This window comes from Gopherus evgoodei, chromosome 3, assembly GCF_007399415.2.
Source record: "Gopherus evgoodei ecotype Sinaloan lineage chromosome 3, rGopEvg1_v1.p, whole genome shotgun sequence".
In the NCBI taxonomy this organism is placed as follows: Eukaryota; Metazoa; Chordata; order Testudines; family Testudinidae; genus Gopherus; species Gopherus evgoodei.
In genome coordinates, this window is record NC_044324.1 from 91355371 (window position 1) to 91382654 (window position 27284).

The 27284-nt window shown below is 42.1% G+C and overlaps 2 protein-coding genes across 4 annotated transcripts in view; one reads left to right on the top strand and one right to left on the bottom strand.

The window, feature by feature from the left end:
* Positions 1–1032: 1032 nt before the first annotated feature.
* On the bottom strand, positions 1033–6294 carry LOC115647503 (pre-rRNA-processing protein TSR1 homolog). The gene is made up of 2 exons (XM_030554230.1): positions 6151–6294; positions 1033–2499 (listed from the first exon to the last, which is right to left on the bottom strand). The coding sequence occupies exons 1-2, from the start codon at positions 6250–6252 to the stop codon at positions 2056–2058; spliced, it is 546 nt and encodes a 181-aa protein (XP_030410090.1). The 5' UTR covers positions 6253–6294; the 3' UTR covers positions 1033–2055.
* A 182-nt stretch (positions 6295–6476) lies between these two features.
* CRYBG1 (crystallin beta-gamma domain containing 1) overlaps positions 6477–27284 on the top strand; it is a 161270-nt gene continuing 140462 nt past the window's right edge. The window contains exons 1-2 of one of the 3 annotated variants that reach the window (XM_030556039.1): positions 6477–6508; positions 13158–13291. In XM_030556039.1, coding sequence (XP_030411899.1) covers positions 13197–13291 — 95 coding nt within the window. In that variant the 5' untranslated portion in view covers positions 6477–6508; positions 13158–13196. Of the gene's footprint in view, positions 6509–12036; positions 12117–13157; positions 13292–27284 lie in introns of those variants that run through there. The other 2 variants (XM_030556038.1, XM_030556040.1) reach the window with 2 other exon arrangements.

A 27284-nucleotide genomic window follows, 5' to 3' on the forward strand; every position in this document is an offset into this window, starting at 1 on the left:
CTTCCACATAACTTGAATATAGCATTAATATTTGCCAGGGTGAATTGATTTAATTCACTGACTTTAATTATAATATAAATCTGCAAGCAGGAAACTTTACATAACTGATTTTAGTCCTGTTTTGTATTTGTGCTATTTAATTATTTTCCTAAAGAAAGGTTGATTCACATTGGTTGATTAAACATTAAAGTATGTTCATTGTACAGGTTATATTTAATTGCAAATGGAGTTAGTACTTTTTGCTAATCAGGGGATACACTCTGCACATTTATTTAAGCAATTATAAAGCTTAGAGTACACTCAGACTCTTCATTTTTACTCTTTTGTTAGAAAATGGTGAATGTTGCATTTAGATGATTGTTGGAGTTTTTACTTGCAATTTATGTCAAATTCTACTTGGATGGAAACTGGAATTCCATTAGCAATGTCCAAAAACCATCATTTAATTTTTTATTGAATAAAATTACCTTAAATGTGCTGAATATGTAAAGGAGGGGAAAGTTACAGTTTTTGGTCACCATGTCCTTCAAGACTTTAGAACAAGTAGATCTCATCCTCTCACAAGTAGTTTGCTTGTTTGTTTTGTTTTGTTTTTTGTTTTTTTATTCATGAATTGGAAGATGAAGCTTTTCTGATTTCTCAACTCCAAACTGGTGTCTTAACTTTGAATGAACAACTCAGTGAACTGAACAAGTTAAATAAACTAATTCGCTGCACCTCCAGAAGAGACCAACGCTCTCAAAAGCTGGTTTAGGAATTCAACAATTACAGGTGCTTAGTGACTTCCAGCAGTTCAGTGGTTTGAAGTTTTGAAGAAAGTCAGCAGCAAATATAGCAAAGAATCCTGTGGCACCATATAGACTAACAGACGTTTTGGAGCATGAGCTTTCGTGGGTGAATACCTACTTCGTCAGATGCATGTACAGTACATGCATCTGAGGAAGTGGGTATTCACCCACGAAAGCTCATGCTCCAAAACGTCTGTTAGTCTATAAGGTGCCACAGGATTCTTTGCTGCTTTTACAGATCCAGACTAACACGGCTACCCCTCTGATACTTAGCAGCAAATATGTTCAGCTTAATATTTTTTCATGTAATTTAAATTATTTTGATAGATTATAGTAAGTCTATGCCTTAACATAGATTATCAAATTTTAAATAGGCTTTGTTTTGTAAAAGAAATATCCATTTAATTTAAATTTTAAGGCAGTTAAAATCAATTTTTATTCCCTGGTATTTAAAATGGGTCAAATTGAATAATTTAATAGGTTATCAACTTTATTTTCATAAATGTAAGTGTTTATTAAAAGGTACAAAGTTGTTGGATAACATACAACTCTGGGAATCATTTTATATATTTCCACAAACTTGGTCAAACTAATGGTTGGCATTTCTGTGATAGAATTCTGCAATTAATAAGGAAGTGAAGGTATTCCAGCTACATATGAAGAGTTCTCCAAATTCCTTGAAAAGGATAGTACACCAAGCCACATTGCTACTGTACAAATGTCATACCAGTAAAGACTGCTTCAACTAATTGTAGTCTGTTGGAATAAGGTAGTAATCCTAAATAGTTTGAGAGCCCTCCAGCAGCGATCAGTGTTTTAGAAGCTGTCAGAGCAGCAATATACATTAAGCTAGGTCTTAGAATATGTTTTTATGTAGTTAATAAACATATTTGGTAACTGTGCCCCTGTTCTCATGTTTTTGTGCTGTAATGAGCAAAGGAGACAGCACTAATCCTACTATGTATCTTTGTATTTGTAACAAAATTTTGATAAATGTAGCCATTTTTCCTGGTCTTAATTTGTCCAAGAACAAACCAGATATATTTACCATTGAAATAAACTGACATTGGATGCCAAGGCAAAAGGCAGTTGTGAGCCAGATCTAATGCTGCTGCAGCCAGCGTGAATGCTGGACACAAACCCCAGGAAAGGCACCACACTAACAAGTCCAGGGCAGTTCTCCCTACTTTTCACGAGGCTTGGAACAGCCGAGCAATCATGTGGGGTCCAGGAGGTGCGAACCACAGCAGACCATAGGCCTGGAGGGTTATTCCATCTCCACCTCCTGCACGGAGAGCTGCTGTTCGTTTCTCACCCACGGTACCGGCTCCGGCACATGCGGGTCATAAGTCCATTTAGGGAAGACGCGCTTGTGCAGATTCAGCAGCACTGTGTCCTGGGATTTCAGCTGCCTATCAAAATGACACTTCATGTGACCATGAGTCCCTAGCGGCTCTGTGATGTGTCCTCTGCGGCCCCACTTGGTCCTCAGCTCCACCAGCTTAAACCACAGAACATCCTCTCTGTTAAAGAACATGTATCGCACTACAGCCATCTTGCTGAAGATCTTGAAAGGGTGACCACTGAGCACCAGCCGCTTGATGATGATTTTGTCTGTGCTGGGGAGCTGCCTGGATCTCAGAGGATCTGGTGACTTAATTAGTAAAACTCTTGGCTGTTTACCCATGGAAGTAGGGTCAGGCCTCCACTCCTAACAAACATAAGAATTTCAGGGAAACTATGAAACAAACTTGCAGCTTCTCTGTCCATATGCATCATAGGGGAACAATCTAGTTAATAGTTAAAGCTAAGTTTTTGTCATGGATATTTTTATTTTTAGTAAAAGTCAGGGACAGGTCACAGGAAATAAACTGAAATTCATGGCAGCCCATGACCTGTCCCTGACTTCCACTAAAAATATCCCTGACAAAAGGGGTAGATGGATTCAGCACCCACTACTGCTGGGGCTTTCAGGTCCCCCACTGATGCTGTGTGTGGGAGCACTGGGGTTCCTACCCTGGGACTGGGCTGCTGCGGGGGCCCCACACAGCTGGTAGCTGCAGAGTCCCCCAGCCACGGCTGCCACTGGGCAGCTGTGGGATCCCCCGACCATGTTTGGGGCTGGGAACTGCGAGGATGGGTCTGGCTGGGAACTCCAGCCCCAGGGCAGAAAATGTCACAGAGGTCAATCAAAGTCACTGATTCCATGACTTCCGTGACATAATCATAGCCTGATTAATAGTTAGTAGACTATGATGTCCTTGCTTTTATGTCTCGTAGCCACCAGGGGTCCTTCATGCTGCTGTAACTAAAGATTTCCTAATGGTCAGACTGTAAGGGAGTTGCAGAGTTTAAACAAACAAAATTACAATTGGTTTTTGTGTTTTTAGCTGGACAGTGGGTATCTAAAAATCTTTTTAAAAGCTATTTTTCCCCCAACTCAACATTTTGTACTCCTCCCACCCCCCAAAAATCTTAATTTGATGTTTTCAGCTGTTGCTTTTTATGTAAAGGAGTACAACTCAGTATTCTTAATCTATTTCTCCTGAGCTGAAATATACTAAATATGGGCCAATATAGACAAAGAGGGCAGGAATGAGGTTTTGGTTAGCACACAGGAATAGGACACCCAAGAATGATTCCTGGCTCTGGAATAGACTTTTTGCAAGACACTGGCCATGTCCAGTCATGCATGTGCGCGCGCGCGCACACACACACACCCTGGGAAAAGTAGATACCCTGAGTCTCAGGACTACATAGAGACTAAATTAGTGGTTTTGAAGCATATTGAAATCCTTAAAGGTCTAAAATAATTGTACTACCCTCATCTCCTCTGTCTCTGCACTGGACACAGGTGCCAGTAGATGCGTAAGGTACCCTTTTGTTTGTGTGTGACAAATGAAGTGGGAGGGGGCATAGCAGCTCCCTCTGATGGACACCCAGCCAGCCAGTTAGCTATAAAATCCCTCTTGGTAGCTGTTCTCTGCTTGCTGTAGCTGTAAAGGGTTAAAAGTCCCCCGAGTAAAGAAAAGGAAGTGGGCACCTGACCAAAAGAGCCAATAGGAAGGTAGAACTTTTTAAAATAGGGAAAGAAACTTTCAGTTTGTCTGTTCTCTGGAGAAGGAGACACAGATCAGTAATGCTATAAGCAGGAATGCTGTGTAAAGTTTGAACCAAATATGAAAACCATCAGATTATACCTAGAACTACTTTTAACAACCCAAATATGTAAGTAAAGTAGAAACGTTTAGGAAGAGGCAATTAGGTTTATTTCTGTTTATATTTTAAGGCTTGTGGACTCCTCTGTGCTAACCCAAGATATTTTTGTTTGTAACCTTTAAGCTACCCCAAGAAAGCTATTTTGGGTACTTTATTTTTGGAATTGCTCTTTTAAAATCTAGCAAAAGCCTAAGTTCCAGATGTATTTTCTTCCTTTTTGTTTTTAATAAAATGTACCTGTTTTAAGAACAGGATTGAATTTTTGGTGTCTTAAGAGATTTGTGCATATGCTGGTTGATTAGCTGTTGCTACCAGCTAATTTCCTTTGTTTTCTGTTTCAGCTCTTCTCTGTGAGGGGAGCTGAAAGGTCTTGAGGGTACTCCACAGGGAGGAATTCAAGTGCTCCTTCTTGGGTCCAAGGCTTTGCCTGCATTTGGGTGGTGGCAGCCTTTACCAAGCCAAAGTTAGAGAAAAGCTGTAACCTTGGGAGTTTAATACAAGCCTGGAGTAGCAAGTATTAATTTTTAGAATCATTGCAGGCCCCCCATGTTCTGCACTCAGGTTGACAGAGTGGAGATTCAGCTTTGACAATGTGGATCCCAAAGTCGCAGACAAAAAAACCCAGTTGCTGACAGAGGAGTTCAGAGGCCATTCATATAAGAATATTAGGCAAGAGAATGGGTACAAACCAATTGTCTGAAAGGGATGAGGGACTTAAGGGAATTCAACAGCGAAACTGTTAAATAAAAACAAAATTCTTTCCCCCTCACCTTCAGAGGTGCCAAAAATCTTTACCCTTTCCCTGCCATCACCACCCAAGGCTTCTAATCCCACTAGTGGTGCACATAAAGAGGAGATGCACTAGCCTGGTGGGGTGGGCAGATCAGTGGCTGCTCAGTCTGGACTCCCAGCCTGGTGGAGTATGCTGCTTCTCAGCCTTCACCTTTCCTCGGGCCTCAATACTCCCATACTTAAGCCTAAATCTAAAGAGTTCACTACCAGTCTCAGTCTAGCAATGTCCATTAAAGTTCTTTTTCCCTGGACTCTCACATCATCAGGGTAACAGTTTTCTTTTTTTCCACCAAAGCTCACACCCACACACACCCCTGCCAAGATGGTGCCCATCTCAACTGTCTGGAATCCTTTGGTTTCCTGCTGCTCTAGGCCAGAGCTGGATGCTTAGATGCCATCTATTGGCTTATTACAGTTTTATAAAGTGCTCTTCTTGGGCTCTGCAGCTGCCATAGCGACTCTCTGTTTAGAATGGGTGGGTATAATAGGGCAGGGGAGGCTAAGCCTCACCAAATCCAGGCTGTGGCCCTGCCCTCATTCTGCCTTTCCCCTGAAGCTGGGCGGGGTGGGGCGGAAGGCTCAGCTCAGGAAGGGTGCTTTGGGGTGACTCAGGCAGGCCAGGGCTCAGGCTGGCTGGTGGCTTGGGCCAGTTGGGATGGGCAAGCCGGGGCTCCGGTCGGCTGGTGTGAACCAGCCTGGGGCACAGGACAGCCAGGGTGGGCTGGCTGGCACTCAGGCTGGCCAGCAGTCCAGGGGTCAGGCCAGCCAGTGCTCATGGTGGCTTGGCCAGGGCTCCTCTGGCCATGGTGGGAGGCTTGGGGGTTCAGTGCTCCAGAAGGAGCAGGGTCTCAGGAAGAAGGGTTGGGGCAAAGGGTTAGTCTCTGCAAAGGTGGGGCATTCACATATCACCCATCTTGGGCAGGGAACTGTGGGTTAGGCAGTCTATAGCTCTTCCCTTCCAGGGCTCTTAAGAAGTATGCTGATACTCAGTGAGTTCCTGTAGCAGTGCAATGACTCACCGGCACAGCACCTTCTGCTGGTCATCCAAGGAATTAGCTTTTCCAGCCTTGAAGTACCCTCTGCCAGCCGGTGTCCCTCCTGGACCCCAGTCTCCTTTACCTTGGGTGCTGCCCCCTGGCAGTATCCCCACAGATCTGGGTCTCCCCTCCCCAGGGAATCCCCAACCCTCTATCCTTACCTCAATCTATGACTACTGCCAGTCTCCATCTAGCCCCCACTCACTGGGGCAGACTGCAGTGTACAAGCCATTCATCACTGGCAAGAGGGGCTGGGGGATTGGAGCTGCTGCCTTTGCCTAATCCCTGGACTGTAGCCTCCGCAACCTCAGTACCTGGTTTAGCCTTGCACAGGGCCCATAGCATGGGGAGTTGCCAGGCAGGAGCTCCCCAGCCAGGAGTGGCCAGGGTTTCTGACGCCCTAGGTGGACGGCCATTTCTCCGCCCCCCACGGGTCTGGTGGACCTACCGCAGTCATGCCGGCGGACGGTCCGCTGCTGGAAAGGCTCTGGTGGAGCTGCTGCAGTGATGCCGGCAGGCGGTCCGCTGGTCTAAAGGCTCCGGTGGACCTGCCTCAGGCATGACTGCGGTAGGTCCGCCGGAGCCTTTAGACCAGCGCACTGTCCACCGAACTGACTGTGTCAGCTCCACCGGAGCCTTTCCAGCAGCGGACCATCAGCCGGCATCACTGCGGTAGGTCTACCGGACCCGCGTGCCGCTCCCCCAGCAAAATAGCGCCCCCCAAAAATTCTGGCACCCTAGGCCATTGCCTAGGTCGCCTAAATAGTAGCGCCGGCCCTGCCCCCAGCTCCTCTTGCCTTTCCCCAGTCCTGCTCTGCTGACTGCACCCTCAGCTCCTAGGCAGCTAGGTCCTTTGCCCCTTGAAGCTGGAGGGAATCTCTTATGTAGGGCCAGCTGCAGCTGCTTCCCCCTGCAACAGCCCTCTCCCAAGGCTGTCTTTATACCCCTCAGGGCAGGAGCGGGTGACCACCCCGCTACAGTTCCCCAAATTCCAAATGTTTGAGTCAGGTTCTCAAATCATCCAGGGAAGAATTCCGAAAACTCCACAGCCAGACATTATAGTTCCCTGACTGATTGTTCTGGAAGTGATCCACAATAAGGAATGGGGATAGAGGAGCATTCTCTTCAGTAGTTTCCCCAGGAATTGAAATTTGCAGGGGTGTTCGAATTTACAGGGGGGGGTGTCAGGACCAATGAGATAAATTTAAAAAAATGAATAAAGTAAATGTTTTGTTAGAATTATGCAAATTTAACATAAGAATAATGCAAGTTACACCAAAACACATAACAGATCTAGATTTCTAAAAAAAAAAAAAAAATTAAAAAAATTTATTTAATTTAAATTGACTTTTGAAAAGTAAGCCATCATGGAATAAGAGGGCAGTCCTCTCATGGATCAGTAACTGGTTAAAAGATGGGAAACAAAGGGTAGGAATAAATTATCAGTTTTCAGAATGGAGAGAGATAAATAGTGGTATCCTTGAGGGGTCAGTACTGGGACCAGTACTGTTCAACATATTCATCTGGAAAAATGGGTAAACAGTGAGATGGCAAAATTTGCAGATGATACAGAACTATTCAAGATAGTTAAGTCCCAGGCAGACTGCAAAGAGCTACAAAGGGATCTCACAAAACTGGGTGACTGGGCAACAAAATGGCAATTGAAATTCAATGTTGATAAATGCAAAGTAATGCACGTGGGAAAGCAATCTCAACTATACATACAAAATGACGGGGTCTAAATTAGCTGTTACCACTCATGAAAGAGATCTTGGAGTCATTGTGGCTAGTTCTCTGAAAACATCCACGCAATGTACAGCAGCAGTCACAAAAGCAAACAATGTTGGGAATCATTAAGAAAGGGATAGATAAGACAGAAAATATCATATTGCCTCTATATAAATCCATGGTAAGCCCACACCTTGAATAGTGTGTGCAGATCTGGTCATCCATCCTAAAAATATATATATTGGAATTGGAAAAGGTACAGAGATGGGCAACTAAAATGATCAGTGGTATGAAACAGGAGGAGAGATTAAAATGACTGGGAATTTTCAGCTTAGAAAAGAGATGACTAATGGGGATATGGTAGAGGTCTACAAAATCTTGACTGGTGTGAAGAAAGTGAATAAGGAAATTTTATTTAATCCTTCACATAACGCAAGAACTAGCAGTCACCCAATGAAATTAATAGGCAGCAGGTTTTAAAAAAACAAAAGGAAGTATTTCTTCACACAATATAAAGTCAACCCAGGGAACTCTTTGCCAGGGGATGCTGTGAAGACCAAAACTATAACAGGATTATAAAAAGAACTAGATAAATTCCTGGAGAACAGGTCCATCTGTGGCTATTAGCCAGGATGGAGAGGGATGCAACACCATGCTCTGAGTGTCCCTAGCCTGTTTGCCAGAAGCTGGGAATGGGCAACAGGGGATGGTCACTTGATGATTACCTGTTCTGTTCTTTCCCTCTGAAGCACCTGGCCTTGACCACTGTTGTAAGACAGGGTACTGGGCTATATGGACCATTGATCTGACCCAGTATGACCATTCTTATGTAAAAATTAATTATAATAATAAAAATGTTTAGTACAGAAACTTCCCAACATAATGACCTCCCAAGATAGCAACAATGTGAGATAACAACCTTGGCAAATAATGCATTTTAAAAATCTTGGCCTACTAGGAAATATATTTATATAAGTTTCCATTCTCAGTCACAAATCTAGCATTCTGGAGCAAAGTGACTAAAATATAGTCCAACAAACAAATGTTTATTTAACATGCCCCTCACTTTTCTCTCCACCGCACTCCACTCACCGGTGTTGTCCTTGGTCAGTGGAGACTCAGAGTTCAGAGGTGCTTTCACGTGAGTACACCTCCCAGGTGGAGGACAAGAAGGCACCTTGCTTGTTCCTCCAGCTGCTCACTGTTCACTCTGGCCATGTCTGTCCATTGTGCCTCCGTTCACTCCACCGCTCTGTTGCCAATGGCCCTGCACAGTCACCTTCTGCTGCCACCTGCCACTTTGACCTCTGCGAGTTGGTCTGTTGAGGTTCCACCAGCTCTCAGTGATTTCAGCTGAGCTCTCAGTGTGGGAACCTTGCTCACTGCTAGTGCAGTCTGGGCTGTCTCTTACGCAAAAACACTGTACGCACAGGAACACTGTCCCCACAACAGGACTAAGCACTTAGACCTGATTGTCAGTGATTTCAGCAGCAGTGGTCACTTAACAGAACAAAAGACTCTCTGTGGAGCCTAATCAGCTCTGGGTATGGCTACACTTGAAATTTCAAAGCGCTGCCGCGGCAGCGCTTTGAAATGTGAGTGTGGTCGGAGCGCCAGCGCTGGGAGAGAGCTCTCCCAGCGCAGCACGTAAACCACATCCCTTACGGGTGTAGCTTGCAGCGCTGGGAGCCGCGCTCCCAGGGCTGCGGCACTGATTACACTAAGGCTTTACAGCGCTGTATCTTGCAGCGCTCGGGGGGGGTGTTTTTTCACACCCTTGAGTGCGGAAGTTGCAGCGCTGTAAAGTGCCAGTGTAGCCATGGCCTAAGTCTTTAAACAGTGGAGAGGGACAGGTCCCCACCTTCTCTCTTGATGCCTTCAAATCATCACAGGCTAAGTACAATTGTACTGCCCTTTACTCATACAATAAGAACAACATTTCATCCCCCATTCCCCCCACATTCAAGTGGTTTGTAACCCAACCCCAGCCAAAATCTATCACTTGGACAATACAGCTCTGTTTGCTGGATACCTAGGTAGATTAGGTGTGAATGTAAATATAATCTGGCCCTGAAGCCTTTCCCCACAACCCCAGCTCATTACTAGCTGTCAGGGAGAGCTCATTTAGACATTGCTTATAAATCATCATTTGACATTCTTAGGTTGGCCAACATCACTGAAATGAATGCACTGACATCATAAAAAACAACAGCTGTACAAGGAAGCTAGTCTATATTCATACTTTTCAAATCTATTATACTTTTTCAGATACACACATTTTATCATACACTGTATAAGCTTTTAAAGTGTGTATTAATGTTTCAGTTTAAATTCAGATTTCCAAACAGTCACTAAATTGGTATGTAACTAGCTCACAAAACTGGGGGGGTGTTGGGGAAATTCGGGGGGGTGTAGGGAAATCACTGATTCTCTTTATTACTGTTCTGTTGTAGGCATATTTCCACTAAACTGGAATGTCCAGTGGGGCTTCCTCCCATCCAATTTCTGATTTCCTTGAGTGGGCGGAAACTGTATTTGAAGGGAGAAGAGAGTCCCCACTGAACACTCCCATTTTGTGGTATTATGCCCAACAGAACAGAACCATCACAACACCCTTAGGTTATTATCTCTTTTTTACATAATGGGAAACTGAAGCTGAGAGGTAAAGTGACTTACCTAAAGTTACACAGGTTCTTTGCAGAGCCAGATTTAGCATTCAAGAATTCCTGACTCAGCTCTGTGAAACCAAGGAGTGAATGGACATGGAGACTCTCACCCCTAGTACCTCCAAGTCCAGGTTGAAGCAAAATGGTAGGTTTTACACCCCTGCTGGCTAGACTGTGCCTGTTCTGTGGATTAATAGAGAATTGCAGTGTCTAGAACAATCAGTCTGGCACCTTTTCAGATAGTTAATTTGCTAAAAATATATACAATATGTAAAGAGTGAAATATGGACAGGACAATCTGAGAAAAAATAATAGTACTTGGACAAAAGGAAAACTATATGTACAGAGAATTTTAAATTGTTTTACCAATATTAATGCATTAAACTTCACAACATCCCTCTGAGGTAAATAAGTTAATGATGATCTTATCTAATTAAGACCAATTACAGGATGTTGAAGATAGCCATAATAACTCAGCTGGCACAGTTGGGATTCAGTTGTGAAGCCTATAAGCCCGATAGTTCTGGACAGAACACTACTTGGTGCAAAGCTCCTGATAGTTTTTCATTGAGTCAGCTCATGTAATAAAACCACACACAAAAAGAGGCTGCAATGGCACAAAGGATTGCTATGTGGATATTTGAATTAACATTTTTATTACATTTTGACTGAAAGTCACAGTGCGTCTATAGCCTAATTAGGGAAGACTCCTAATTACCATCTTTTATTTTAGCCTTATAACATCTGTCCAATTTGACCCAGCCATAAAAGGCTTTCAGTGTGAGAATAAAACAGTTAAAAATATGTTTATATTCTAATAGCCTCATTTTTTCTGTCAGACTGAGAAGCAAGTTTAAGTATGATCTTTTCTCTCATGTGAACCTTTTAACATCAGGATATTCTATGGAATGGAGCAAGTCTGTAGTTCATCCCCTAAATACATGTTATTTTCTGCTGTTACAGGATGACTGGTCCTTTTAAAAGGAAATGGGATCTAGTGCACCTGGACTGATTACTGTCTGCCCACTAGGGCTTAAAGGAAGACACCCAGGCCTTACAAAGGGAGAGAAAGCTTCAACTAGTTGCTGGCAGATAGTTGCAGAGAGTAAGAAAGCTTCTGCTGGGTTCTGAGTCAGCAGAGGGCAGGCCAATGGAGTAGGCTAAACTCTAAGTAAGAGGTACTGGGAGAGCAGGAAGATAGATTCTCAGGGAGGTGGGGTTGTGTGCAACTTGGGTCTAGGAAATTTTGTAAATTTGAAAACTTTCTGCAGGGCTTAAACTGCACTTTAGAAGGGGGAATGTTTTGAATATCTATCCTGTGTGGACTTCTTAAGGGACTCTGAGTGAAAGGGAAACTGCACTCTCAGCAGAGCCACATTTACCCAGACAGGAGTGCTAAAGGGCAGATATGCCCATTGACATTTGCCCATTTTCAAAAGCATATTCACAGAGAACTAACTGCTTTAGTGTGCACTTTTTACTTGACCTCAATAACCTTTATTCTTTTTGTTTAGTATTATAAAATGCACCTCCAAATAGCTATAGGACCCCAATCTAGAGAAGCATGTAAACACATGTTTAACTTTACTCACATACTTGAAGATAAGCATGTGCTTAAATGCTTTGCTAAATTGTGACAAGTGCCAAATTGAGCCCCTAATGTACACACCGTGGGTTCGATGCTGCTGTGTCTGTGCTTGTGGGTTCAGTGGGATTATGAGTAAAGTTACGCATGTAAATGTTGGATAGATGCAACATTGCCTCACCTTTTTTCTGATTCAACTTTTTTATCTCCCCATTAGTTTTAAAAGATATCAGATTGGCTCAGATAAGCATCAAAAAGGAATTTTAAATAAGCATATGGGTGGTGTGAGCTTCCCTAATATGTAAGTAAGCATTTTGAGCCAGTGAATTCATTGGCCGAGGAAAGGATTTGATGGGGGAACAAATAACTTCATTCTATAAACTGTATAAAATTCGTTTCATCGTAATCTCTCTATCAGGGCTAAAAAGACATCCGGGCCTTTATCTCACATTGTAGGCTTATGAAAAGCTGGCCCACTCATTAAGATTCAGTCATGCTTGCATTGAACTCAAGGGGGTTTTGCCAATTTACTTCACTGAGAACAAGATCAAGCCTTCACTCCTTATAACTTTGTGCATTCAGTGGCTTCTTTATGGTACATTCTACATATTAAGAGGAAAATTTTGGCAGGGTAAAGCTTTCAATTACCTCAGTGATGGAGCTATACATGGACCTTCTATGATGGCAGCTGGATTCATGTGAGCTTAGAGGATCTCTTCTATCTTTTTTGCTATTGATTCAGCAACTTAAAATTCAGAAAATAGAAGAAGTCAAAGAATTAAATCAACAAAATGGCAGGAAACAACTCCAGGAAAAATAAAAGATTAAAGAATAGTGATTTTACACTCTGTTTCCAGCAAAAATTGATCGGACAATTATGGAGTCCACCAAAATAACACCTTCCCTCAGTACTAAAACAAAATGAAAATACCAAAGCAGCATCTGTGGCACAAATAAAAGCTATCAATATGGAATATGTTAATTCTAAAATGGAAAAAATGCACACTCAAAGAATAGACGCTGAAGTTGGAGACAATGGTTTTATATGAGGAGCAAAAATAAAATGCAATGAGTTTGCTTGCTTGTAAGAAACATTTACCAGTGTTAAAAGTAGTATCTTATTCTTTCTTAGTAATCCTGAAGTGAAGGAGATTTGACTTTCTAAGTGTATTATAGCAGGTTGGGTATAGTTAACGTTTAAAATTTATACAAAAGTTAAGGGTTCAATGCTGCTTCCATTAATCATTGGGAAAATTGCTATTTTAATGGGAGCAGGGCTGAGTCCATAGCATCAATAAGTGTTTGATGTAATTGAAAACAGGATATTGTTCAATTTTTCTAGGCTGAAATTCCTCCTTGCCATGTTAGGCAATGTAAAGGAATGTATGACAGAAGAAGTATTGACTCCTATATGATTAGGAACAAGAAGAGTAAGATGGTTCTGTACCACCTGTCAGCCAAAACCTCATACATCAGGTATGCGGTTTTAATACAGTTAAATGTAAGTGCATACATCTCAGAACAAAGAATGTAGGCCATACTTACAGGATGAAGGACTGTTCTGAGAAAGCAGTAACTCTGAAAAAAATTTAAGGGTTGTGGTGGATAATCAGCTGAACATGAGCTTAATATGTGATACTGGGATCAAAAGAGCTGATGCATAAACAAGAGAATAATGAGTAGGAATAGATAGAGAAAATAACCTATTTGGCACTGGTGTGACCACAGCTGGAATACTGTGTCCAGTTCTGGTGCCCCCAACTCAAGAAGGATGGTGATAAATCTGAGAGGGTTCAGAGAAGAGCCCCCAAAATGATTGAGGTTAGAAAACATGGTTTATAGGATATGCATAAGCTACAATAGTGGTTCTCAAACTTTTTTTTATGGATCACTTGAAAATTGCTGAAGGTCTTGGCAGACCACTTAATCTTTCCAAATGTAAAGCATTTGGATAAAAGTGCTATATTTAAAAATACTTTTTTTGTTCTATAAATTAAAGCACACAACTGTTTGGAGAGGCACAGCCTCCCCTTGCCTATGATACCCACCACCCATGGAATAACCCAGTGGAATTGCTGGAAAACAAGAGGCTTTCCTGAATTTTCTGGAGTAAAACTTGCTCCCAAGAGAAGCCAATAAAGGACCTCTCAGGGTACATCTACAGTATGAAATTAATTTGAACTTATTCTATTAAAATTTTCAGAAGTGATTTTTATACATTCGATGTTGTCTGTCCCCACTGAAGCACGTGAATTCGGCGGAGTTCATCCACAGTACTGAAGCTAGCATCGAATGTTGGAGTGGTGCACTGTGGGAAGCTATCACCATTTTTGCAGTCCCCACCGCCCATTGGAATTGTGGGTTAAGCTCCCAGTGCGTGATGGGGCAAAACATTCTCGCGGGAGTTTCTGGGTGTGTGCCGTCACTTGCCCCTCATAAAAACATAACATAAGAACGGCCGTACTGGGTCAGACCAAAGGTCCATCTAGCCCAGTACCGACAGTGGCCAATGCCATGTGCCCCAAAGGGAGTGAACCTAACAGGCAATGATCAAGTGATCTCTCTTTCTCCTGCCATCCGTCTCCATCCTCTGACAAACAGAGGCTAGAGACACCATTCTTTCCTCCGTGAAAGCTACGGCAAATGCCATACTACCAGCAGAGGGTGCAGTACGGTGCACCGCCTGTCTTTTGGTACTATGAATCCACCTAGCATGTCCTCTCATCTTTCTATCTACTCTTTTATCTAACTATTTTCTGCCTTTTTTCAGCTACTGTGAACCAAGCAGCACAGCTTCTGCCACAAACTCTGCTCTCCTACTCTTGCATCGCTAGCTAATTTTTCCATGTCTGTCCTGTGTTCCTGTGGAAGCTACAGACAACAATTCCCTGCCATTTAGGGGCCATTGTGAACTTCTGCCACAAACTCTGCTCTCCCATTCTTGCATCTCTAACGAGCTTCCTGACTCTGTGAAAGCTACGGAAGACAACCATTTACCACCTTTTATCGGCCATCTTGAACTGAACAGCTCTCCTACGTTTCGCGCCCTTTTTCCAGGATTATCTGTGCAGGCACCAATGCGTGGCAAGCATAGAGCCCACTCAGATCTCCGCTGCAGTTTTGACCATTGTAAATACCTCATGCATTATCCAGCAGACCTGCAAAACCGGGCGAGGAAGTGACAACAGTGCGATTAGTATCCTGATGAGGATATGGACACAGACATTCCTAGAAGCATGGCATGTGGCAATTGGGAGATCATGGTGACATTGTGCCAGGTTCATGCCGTGGAACACCAATTCTGGGCCTTGGAAACAAGCACAGACTGGTGGGACCGCATAGTGTTGCAGGTCTGGGATGATTCACAGTGGCTGCAAAACTTTTGTATGCGTAGGGCCACTTCCATGGAACTTTGACTTGCTGTCCCTTGCCCTGAAGTGCAAAGACACCAAAACGAGAGCAGACCTCACGGTTGAGAAGTGCGTGGCCATAGCACTGTGGAAGCTTGCAACGCCCAATAGCTACCAGTCAGTCGGGAATCAGTTTAGAGTGGGCAAATCTACTGTTGGATTTGCTGTCATACAAGTAGCCAACACAATCGTTGACCAGCTGCTATCAAGGGTAGTGACTCTGGGAAATGTGCAGACCATTGTGGATGGCTTTAATGCACTGGGGTTCCCTATCTGCGGCCAGGGCGATAAATAGCATGGATATCCCAATCTTGGCCCCAGCACACTGGGGCGGCCAGTACATAAACTGCAAGGAGTACTTTTCCATGATGCTGCAAGCACTGGTGGATCACAAGGGACACTTCACCGACATCAACGTGAGATGGCCAGGAAGGTGCACGACGCTGCCATCTTCAGGAACTCTGGTCTGTCTGAACAGCTGCAGGAAGAGACTTACTTCCTAGACCAGAAAACTACTGTTGGGGATGTTGAAATGCCTATAGTTATCCTCGGGCCCCAGCCTATCCCTTAATGCCATGGCTCATGAAGCTGTACACAGGCACCCTGGACAGTACTAAGGAGCAATTCAACTGTAGACTGAGCAAGTGCAGAATGGTGGTAGAATGTGCTTTTGGATGTTTGAAAGCGTGCTGATGCAGTTTTACTGACTCAGTTAGATCTCGGCACAGCCAATGTTCCAATTGTAATTGCTGCTTGCTGTGTGCTCCACAATTTCTGAGAATAAGGGGGAGACGTTTATGGTGGGGTGGGAGGTTGAGGCAGCTCACCTGGCAGCCAATTTCGCCATGTGAACAGACAACTGGGTGATTAGAAGAGGGCAGCAGGGTGCACTGTGCATCAGAAAAGCTTTGAAAGCCATTGTCATGACTGGCCAGGGTACAGTGTGACAGTTGTGTGTTTATCTTGAAATTACCTGCCATATATTATGTTATATTTAAAAAAATAAATGTGTCAAAATTGTTTTAAAACTGTTCTTTCTTTGTTACACAACACACACTGAGAGAAATCGTAAGGTGGGGAGGAAGGGGGGACATATTGGGTGGGGGAGGTGGAGGAGGAGGGAAGGACAAGTCCAGAAATCAAATCAAAAGTTCGCATATGCCAACTTTCTGCTGCTTGGTTGATGCTCTGGGGTTGAGTGTGGGGATTCCTGTAGCCTCCCCACTCATGTCCTTGGGCATCTGTGCAAGGAGGCTATGGAACTTGGGGAGGAGGTAGGGTGGTTATACAGGGGCTGCAGTGGCAGTCTGTGGTCTTGCTGCCTTTCTCGCATTAGATCCACCATACAGCAGAGCATGTCAGTTTGCTCCCCCATGAGCTTGACCATAGCGTCCTGCTTGCTCTCATCACACGCGTCCCTCCTCTCTTTGTATTCCTGCAATGCTTTACAGGACTCTGCAACTGTTTGTGTCCACACATTCAGCTGGGCCCTATCAGTGCAGGAGGACTGCATGAGCTTGGCAAACATGTTTGTTGTCCTGGGACGCTTTGGTGTGAGAAAGCTATCACACACAGCCAGGCAATAGAATTCAGCTTGCAGGCAGCCTAGGAGCACGCGGGGTTCTGCTTCTTCTACATTCATTTCAATACTTTCAAACTGCTGGGCTCCCTTTCCCCTAGCAAGCAAGAACTGGTGGGTTTGCCATATAAAAGGAGGGCCTGTGGGCTCTCTGGGATGATCCCTTCACACAACACCCCTCCACACACACTGCATGGCTCCAATGAGGCTCTGAGCAGGGATGAACCTTTTAAACTAAATGTGAACAGCCCAGCGTAGCTGGGTTCTCTCTCCCCCACCCCCCGTCCCTCAACCTGTGGCTCTGATCAGGCTCTCACTCACCAGAAGTACCTTCTCCAGAGTCATGGTCTGGGAGCCCACCTTGGGAGTGGGGGGAGGCTATTGGCTCCAGCATTAAGAATAGTTCCTGGCTAGGGGGGAAAACGGATTCCCCACTTGCCACCTGTGCACTGTTGTCATCATCCTCCTCCTCATCCTCCAATGACTCTTCCTCCTTGCTCCGTACAACTGCCCTCTTGCAAATGTCCACGGACAGTGGTGGGGTAGTGGTGGTGTCACCCTCCCCATAATTGCATACAGCTCATGGTAGAAACGGAATGTATAGGGCTGTGACCCAGAGTGCCCGTTTGCCTCCCTGGCTATTTAGTATGCTTTCCTGAGCTCCTTGATTTTTGTCCAACACTGCTCTGTGTCCCTGGAGTAGCCTCTTTCCGTCATGGCCCTGGAGACTTTAGAATACGTATTTGCGTTCCCTTTCTTTTTTTTAAATGTAGTTCTGCCATAACAGCAGGGGCGGCTCCAGGCACCAGCATGCCAAGCGCGTGCCTGGGGCAGCAAGCCACGGGGGGCGCTCTGCCAGTCACCGCGAGGGCGGCAGGCAAGTTGCCTTCGGTAGCATGCCTGCGGAGGGTCCGCTGGTCCCACGGCTTCAGGGGACCTCCTGCAGGCATGCCGCTGAATCCGCAGGACCAGGGACCTGCCACAGGCAAGCCACCAAAGGCAGCTTGCCTGTAGTGCTTGGGACAGCAAAATATCTAGAGCTGCCCCTGCGTAACAGACTTGTCTCCCCAACATGCAGTGAGAGACAGTACCACCAGTTTGGACCATGCTGGAGCTCGTTTGTGAATCCAGGACTACATGATCTCTTGTGGTGATGGACTCTGTATAGTCACCCGTGCTGATAGTTACCAAACAGAAAATGAAATTCAGGGCTTTTCCTGCCGACCTGGCTAGTGCATTGGAGTTGAGTGTTGTCCAGAGCAGTCACAAAGGACCATTCTGGGTTAGCTCCCAGAGGCCAATAATGTCAAATTGCATCCATAATACCTTTAACCTGGGATTGCGATCTTGATTTAAGTGCTACTCCGCTTGCTGAGATAGAGTACAGAAATCAGATTAAAGAGCCCTTTAAATGAAAAAAAATGGTGTGGTCAGGTGGAAGGAATTTTTTTTCCAAATTAACTCAGCTAATTCCAAAAGAACAGACTAGTGTAGACCAGGCCTCAGTATCTATCTAGACATTGGTTTCTAGCTTTTCACTAATGTAACTCTTCAGTATAGTGAGCATAATTAACTGTTGGAGAATTTACCACAGCCCTTGGTAAACTGTACCATCTCTGACAATTTTAAAATCAAGATTGGATGTTTTTTTTAAAAAGCACTAGGAATTATTTTATGGCCTATGTTACTGGTGTGAAATGTACCCAAAAGAGTTACTTGAAGGGTTTCTGTTCAACAATACCACTTCTACTGTCCATTGCCTATTTCCTTTTGTATCCAACTCCCCAGGTGCACAGTTTTTTCTTTTACTTTCCATCCCTTCTTGAGCTATCTTCTGCTGAAGAAAGGACTTTACAGCTGCACACAAAACCACAGATGAGCATTTCCAGTATCACCAGTGTGCAGAGGAGATTGGAGCAGTTTCATGCTAAATATATGGGACAGTTATTTACTGGAATTAAATTTTTTTAATTTTTCCTTGATCTTCAATTAACAAAAAATATTTGCTAAGAGATACAAGCTATACAAGTGATGGATCACAATTCAACAGCCTAACGAATAATTTTATATAGTATCTATCTAGATGCATATTTCATTTCTTAAGACTCTGGCTAGTGGGTTGCTAATCATCCCATGTGCTATTGCCCAGTTACTTTGGGATATTCTCTTTGGAGATTGCCTAATAAGGAAGGGTCTCTTGTACAGGTTTTGTTGTAGTAGTAAGTAGCTGGAGGAGGAGAAGAAGAAAAATCCAGTAAGCAGGGGAAATCCTGAAGACCTAACAGTGGGAAATTACTGGTGTGATTTGGCAACAGTTATAGAATTTAAGGTTAGTCTAATGGATGCAAATGGAAGATTGCTTCACATGGCAAATACAGTATTAATTTTATTTCCTTGCTACTATAGAAGATTACTTATGTTATTCAGCTAAATTGTTCAGGCACACCTGAGCCCCCTCCTAAAATATCAACACTGCTACTTTCATTTAACTCCTTTGCATACAAAGATATATTTAGCAAGGCCAACAAATATATTCTGGTGAAATAATGTAGTGTGATGAAAAGAGACTATAGCAACAGATAAATTATACATGGTCATCCATAAATATAGGGGGAAAAGAGCTTGTAAAATTCAATTATAGTAAGAAGTAAAATGCTACTTAGTCTGGTGATGAAAGAACACTAGATACAGTGGAGTTTTACTGTATGCTTATCGTCAGGACTGGGCTCAAGAAGACTGTGTCTTCAGGATAAATCATGCTTTTCTATGTAAAAAAGCTGCAGGATGGTTCAAGTTGGACCAAAAAAATTGCTGAGTTTCTGTTGAATGATGCGGATGGAAGTGCTGGGTTTGACTACCTATATAATGGCATGGACTTCCAGGCCTGTAGATATTGAAGTATCTACAGAGGCCACAGCCACTCTGCTTTGTGGCAGCCACTCTCTTCACAGACTCTCCAGTTGTGTCTGGACCAAGCTTCCAATGCCCCACAGAGGATTTGACAGTACAGAGTAAGATGTCTGACCAAGGCAGATGGCAAAATAGAAACCCCATCTGTATGACCTCTACATGTTTGAGTCACTTTGCTTTTGAAAGACCTGTCAGTATTATCCAGCCACTCTCCTTCTGTAGTGTTTCCTGGGGAGGATTTGGTCACAGGTGTTTGTGCTGGGGTAACAGAGACATTGGACTTCTGCACCAATACTTAGCCCTTCCCGCATGCTGTGAGATTAGTAGACATTCCCTCTGGATCTGGGGCATCTTTGAGTTTGGAGGTCAGTATTCCCCACTCACTAAGTGGGAAAGCAAATCTCATCTCCAACAGGGGTTAAAGCAGAAATTCAGTGGCTTTCTGCATAACTTTTGCCCTCCTGTGGCATTTTCTCAGTAAGATATGATTTACTCTTCTTTTGTATGGCAAGAGAGATGATTAGCAATGTTTTCTTAACAATTTCACATTAATAATCATACTAGGAGATAGAGAAATGGATGTCTGGTAGCCTTTTGACAACATTTGTTGTGTTAATCACTAACCCATAAGGGGAGCACTCCCTGGAGTTGTCTTACCCCACTTTAAACAATAAGCTAGAGGTATATCAGTGTTTCTCAAAATGGGGGTCCAAAAGAGGGTTCCAAGGTTATTGTGAGGGGGAGCAGGGAAAGATCACCTTTTTCCTTGCCTTCAGAGCATGGGAAAGTATGTAGTTTCCTTTAATCTCTTTCTGTTTTTGAAATTCTCATTGATGATAACTACTGCCATAAAGAAGAATTCAAAACTATTGAAAATAATGTCATAGGATGAATTTGGCAGAATAGATACAACAAAAAGGAATTGGCTCTCCGGTGTGTGTATTACTTCTTTTTCAAGTGGCTATTTTGTCCCACATTCCTTGTTTTCTCAGCCGGATACATTTATAACCAGTCTAGAGTGGGAGGGAGGGAACTCCTAGAACAAAACAAAAATATTTGTAATGCCAAAGAACCTCAGGCAGTACACCACTCCCCAATTTGGAACCATATTATCAGATAGCATAACAATGAGTCATTTTTTAGCAGGCAAATCCAGCTACCTGACAGTGGTTGCATATGGAATTGGAAGAAGCTTTAAACAATAAGCTCAGAATTACTTTTAGATGAAGTCTAACAGAAATTAACCAACAGCCCTATTCTCTGTCCTTTTTTACATTGTTGGGTCACAGTAGGCCCTTGTGTGAAGTCAATGCAGATGAATGATTGTAAATGAGGCCAAAATTGTGTCCCTGGAGGCTTACCGAATACATATTCTGTTGTGGGAAGAAGCTAGTTGCAATTTTTTTTTCTTTGAGTCAATGGAAATATTAATATGAAAAACATTTTGCATTTAATGTAACTTTGATAAATATAACATTAGTTTTTAAAAGTACAAAGCAGTGATCAGATCATTGGTGTGCATGGAAGACCTATGAAAGGAGAATAGGTTACTTTTATAAAGACCTAGTTCCCCTCAATTAGGGTGAAATTCTGACTCTGTTGAAGTCCATGGCAAAACTCACATTGAAATCCTAGTCCAAAAATCACTCTTTCCCCAGATTGCTTTATTGGGAGCTGTATCGATTTCTACAGAAAGTGTGAAAGGATTTGACTGCCAGACACCCAATCTATGGACACTCTGAGATCCATATTAATCCTTACAAATTATTTCTCCAAGTGTTCTCTGGACAATGCCAGACCATATTCTGGTCTTGTTTCTTGTGAGAAGAGATACAAAAGTGGATAACCTTAATATCCATCCCTTAATATGCTTGTTGGGTTTTGGGAAGATGCAGCAGTGGATAATAATCAAATAAAAGCCATAGTTCTACTATTATATGCAGCTAAATACACCATTGTGATCAGGGCATGTAGGTGAATGGGGACAGACCCAGGGATAGATTTAAGAGGTAAGCTGCAACTTTATTAACTTAATACAGGTGTGGGGTCCTAGTTGTCCCATCTTCCCCAAGTCTCATGTATCAGGCATTTAAATAGGTCCAGTGCGGGTGTTACAGGGCTCCCAGCATATAACCCATAAATCAGGGTGGGCTCTTCTCAGCCAATCCCTAGGAGTCAGCTCACCAGACCTCTGCCAGTTTGGCCCTAAAGGGAAAAATTCCTGCCTGACCCCCAAAACAGACAATCACTCAGACCTGCAGCAACCTAAAAATACAGTTCCTATACTACAAAAGACAAGAAAGATGGGTGTGACAGCTAAAATGGAGTAAGAGGCTCCAAAAGACTTGGGCAAAGGTTTAAAATAAAGGGGGGGGAGATGAGGAGCCAATCAGTTCCCATGTCTCTCTGATTGTCCAATGGGAGGCAGAGAAGCCTTTTGAGGAGCAGGGGCCATCCCTGATTTTCCCCAGGGTGGGCTCTTGGAGCTGTCCACACGATGTCTGGTCCTATCAAGTCTTCCACTTGCTGTGCTGGGTGGTAGCATTCTGCTCACAAGCATTACAATGGAAAAAACAAATGTATTTTCAATAATTTAATTGAAATATTGATTTCTCTAGCAGCTATCTAGCTAAATAAAGATATAGTTATTTTGGCTATTACACATAGTATTTTTTCAGATGCAATTTCAATTTATGCTTACCTTGTTTCTATACTTAAGGAAGGATTGTCCATATCAGGATAACTTTGCCCTGTCACATAATTATTCATGGTTTCATAATCTATTGATGCTAATATAATTTTGTATAACGGATATATGTGGATTTGGAGAATCTTTAGGCTACTTTAAACCTATTCTTGTCTAAATATCTGAAGTATGCTCAGAACCCACCTGGCTTAACTTAATAGTTACCTCTCCTTTACTTCTCATTTTTATTCTAATTTAAAATGAAAATGTATTTCATAAATTATATTTCATTTTAAATAGGCATATGAAAATTATCACCATTTCCCCCCTTTTCAAATTATAAGAGTAATCCTTTGGTGCTAAAACAGACTTCCAGGCATCAGAAGCTGTTGGTTCTATTTCTGGCTCTGTCACTCACTGTGGGACCTTAAGCAAGACACAATCAAAAATTTCAGTGTCCATTAATGTTTGAGTGCCCAACTTCATGCACCTCAGGCTTAATGTTTGGAGGACACGGAATTCTAAAATATGCCTGCATGGATTTTATTGACTTGCATATCAGAGAGTAGAAATATTTCTCATTTAGTGTATTATTGATTATGATTTGTATAGTACCCAGGGCTGGATTTACACAAGGGTTTTCAGGGATGCAGCTAACGGCCTTGCATTTGAGGGTGTCACATTCTAGGGTGCAATACAGACTAGTAAGAGACTGTATCACTGCCTGCCCTGCAACCTTGGGAGCCTCACAATGCTTTGCTTCAGCTTCCAACCTGGGCCCGTCACAAAGAGCCAAACAGCATGCAGATCACACCCTGAGTGTCTGTGTATGGCTGCAGCCTGCCAGCAACACTCCAGTCAACACTCTGGCTTCCAGCAACACTGGTTATCATTTACTGGTTGACTCCAACATGCTCCCAATCACAGATTTTCCCCACAAATGTGTGTGTTCTGCACCGTCCTGCCCCTTCCTGAACAGTTCAGATATTAGAGGTTTGTTGCTCCTCTGAGGTCAATGTACAACAGTTTGCTACTATAAATTGGAGTTACCAAACAATTCAGTTTAAACATGTCACAGGATTCATTTTGATTAAAAAATAAAGTTTATTTAACTACAAAAAATAGATTTTAAGTGAGTACAAGTATAAGACATTAAAGTCAGAATAGTGTCTAGGATGTGAATACAGGGGTGCATTCGGTCACAGAGGGCCTCCCTAAAATATACATTATTTTCTATATTGTTCTTCAGTTGGTGGCCTGTGGTGGATCAGAGCTGGCTCACAATGGCCTTCTGTTTGTCCCACCACTTGGTGTCAGCTGTTCCTCCATGGTTTCTGGAAATCAGCAGCTAATCAGAGCTGCTCAGGAAGCAGCAGACCTCTCTCCCCCTTCTCTCCCAAGTCTAGCCTATTCACACACATTGGGAGGGGGACAGAAGGAGTAGAAAGAGCCCTGCAACTCAAGTTGGCTCGACTCTATTACAGTATATTTGTATAATTATTTGTGTGCAAGATTTCATTGGAATATTGTCTACCAGCACACTTTACCTTTTATATTAAGATTAATAAATGCAATCCAGCACAAAACTCTTGAAAGGTTAATCTCTGGCTCGTGGGAGACTTACTAGAGAGCAGACACCTGAATAACCCTTTGTCCTGCCAAGACTGGGACAGTGCCTTATCTAGCCTGCCAGAAAATGGAATTGAATACCACTGATATAAGTAACTGAAGTCATAGCATCCCTATGTGTATTAGTACGGTTATGTGCCAAAATTAACATGGTTTTGTTCATTTTAACTTTCATTCAGCTTCAAAATAAAAGCAGCAAAGAATCCTGTGGCACCTTATAGACTAACAGACGAAAATAAAGTAACTTCAAGGTAACTTTACAATAAAGTATTTGGCCTCAGACATGGGTGGTGGTAAAGCAGTAAAGAGAAGGAATGGAGTATGCAAACAGGGGACCCCAAAATTATAAACTGCCCCAAGTCTCCATCAAACATAATCCAGCCCTGATAGTACCAACAGGCTGGTATTAAATTTAGACCAATTTTTTCCAATGTTCCTTATGCTATCTTACTCTGAGAAGTAGCCCCTTTTATCTCAGTGGAGCTACTTGGAGAATAAGACACTACTCAGTGTGAGTAAGGGTGGCAAAGTCTGGCTCTTTTATATAAGCAAAATTATTCTTTAATAATCTAGCTATTCTACCAGAGGCACTAATCTCAGATTAAAAAACAGAACAAAAATAATCTAGAATTCATTATTTATAAACAAATTACATCAATTAGGCTCAACTATTATGAAGACTACAAAACTTTTGGGAAGTAGACCATCTCCTACAGCTGAACAAGATCTAGGATCAAGTTAAGAGTAGCCTCCACTAGCTAATCCTCAATTCTGTTTGTTCACAAATCAATATGGACACCTATAAAAATTAACCATGCTGAAAATCCAGGTGGTGTTGTGTAATTGTTACATACAAGGGTACAGAGCAAACTTACAAAGATGTGCTTTTTAAATGTTAATCTATATACTTCTTGTGAGCACCCTAAAACATCCACAGAGGAAATTATTATTCAGCAATGGAAGAACTTCTCTCACATGTGGATCATTAGATTAATTCCATTCTTGTGATTTATAATGTAAGACACTGTACATCATCCAAAATAATAGGATGGACTCCTCCCTAACTATCTGGAACCCTGTGAACAATTTTCTTAATTAGAATGAATAAACGAGAGCTTAATTTAAGCGTATTATCCAATACCACTAACATATTGTATGAGGGAGCTGAGATTTGCTGGAAGTGATGTTCCCCAAAGTTCTAGTGTGTTGAAGCAGATAATAAATGCAGACTTTAAATATTAGGTGGAAGTTTTAATAAACTAGAGGGAGCACTTTAGGGCTTCCAAGAGCCCATTGTTAAATTTTACCACCAAACTGACGGGAAGGTGGGGCTGATTTAATTGTCTCTGATAGAGTTCATCCCCTCTCGGAAAACTAGCCAGTCATCCCTGCCAGAGGAGACTTTTCCCTAATTGTAGAAGTATAAAAATACTTTTAAAGACCTTGTTTGTTTGTTGTTTGGTTTAGAACTGGACCAGGTTGCATCAGATGGCCAGTATTTTCAGGAAATTTCACTATGGTCAAAAACCATGGCCTCATCCTTCTTTTGAAATTACATGTTGGATGCTGTAGTATACTATGAATGTACTACACTGTGGCGTGTTCTGGAACCAAGTATAAATATTTCCAGCAGCTGCACTTATTGTTTTAAATGCAGTTATTTTAATAATCTTAATATGTTTCTTTACCAAGCACCAATCTCTGATCTCTCCTGTTGGCAAGCCAACATACCCTTGGCACTACACACATGGGTTTATCAAATGATAAAGATGACATTATTGTGGCAGCTTCTTTTAAAATATTGGCAACACATCACTGAGATAAAAATAAAATCACTAGTTTAATATAACATTATTTGGGAATAATATAATAATAAATATTAAAATACTTTCCATTAGACACTAGACAAAAGTCTAAGATCAACAGTTCTCAAACTGTAGTAAATGTATGTAGAATGCAGGCTGTGAACTGGTGGTATGTGTTTTTTTCTTTAAAAATAAAAAACTGCATGCTCTCAAATAAAAATCCATCACAGCTATACTGATTACAATTACAAAATTGGTTTTCTAAATACTTTTGTACAGTAGACCTTAATGTTTCAGAACTAATTAGATAGTGCTAATTTAGATAGTGTAGCAAAAAGCAGCTGAATGCATTCTCTGTCTTGAAACAAACTGAAAGGGATGCAGCCATCAAGACCCCACTCCTGCAACAAGCTCCAAGCAGGTGCAAGGGTCTGACTGAATGGACTAATTTGCAGGATTTGGACTGATACCGTATGGTTTTGAGTCCTGATTTAAGGGGACCAGTTGCCCAGATATATCAGAATTTTCCTGACAGTTCCTATGTCCTGGCCCTATTTATTGGAACTAGGGTTTTGACCTGGTTTATGTAAATCCTTCCATGTCTTATCATTCCAGGAACATCTTGCTTGTATTCTCCATTCTCTGTATGGCTATGCCTAGAATGTATGAAAAATGATTTTATGAATTTAAAAGAAAATAAATAAAATAAAATATTTATGTTGATATTTAATCCTTAGTATTGATATAGCACTATAAAGCATTATAGATATTAATTGTGGGTGCGTAAGTATTATTATCCTTATTTTATAGATGAAAAAAACTAAAGAAGTCATGAAAAATAGTCTTTCTTTTCACATTGTTAAATCACTCCTGGAAAAATAAGACATTAATTTAATAACATACAGACATAATGTACCCACAGATAATTCAGTTCATATCTTTTATATGAAACATATGCACATCTGATTTAAGGTTATCACATTAATATATCTGGAAATAATAATTCTTCAATTTTACCGGTACATATTGCTTTAAATTTTGTAAAATACTCATAAGGAAAGCTTCACAATAATTTTGTGAGGTAGGTAAGTAAGCATAATCGCCATTTTTCAGATGGAAAAACTGAGGCAGAGAAAGGTTACGTGACGTTCTCAATACCATATAACAAATATTTGGATTAAAACTCATTAGGTTCTGATCCCAATCCTGTGTTTTGTCCATAAATCCTGACTATGTCTTTCTATTATTTGTAGTTCCAATATCAGCATTGTCACAGTACTGAGCCTGAAAATACCCAGGAAAAAAACCAAAACCGTAATGGAATAAAACACATTAATCTTATTCTAAGAAGTAGCTGAATAAGTTTTCAGTTTGTTTTTAGTGCCTTTGATCTTTCTGGAAACCTCATACTGATGTCAGTAGAACATCGGCATGTGAAACAAAGGTATAT

Excerpts from the sequence above, each read along its gene's own strand:
- LOC115647503 (XM_030554230.1), bottom strand. The coding sequence starts at position 6,252 with ATGGCCGTCCACCTAGGGCGTCAGAAACCCTGGCCACTCCTGGCTGGG. Across the intron at positions 2,500-6,150 it reads CCTGTGCAAGGCTAAACCAG|GAGTGGAGGCCTGACCCTAC; the intron begins GTACTGAGGTTG and ends TATGTTTGTTAG.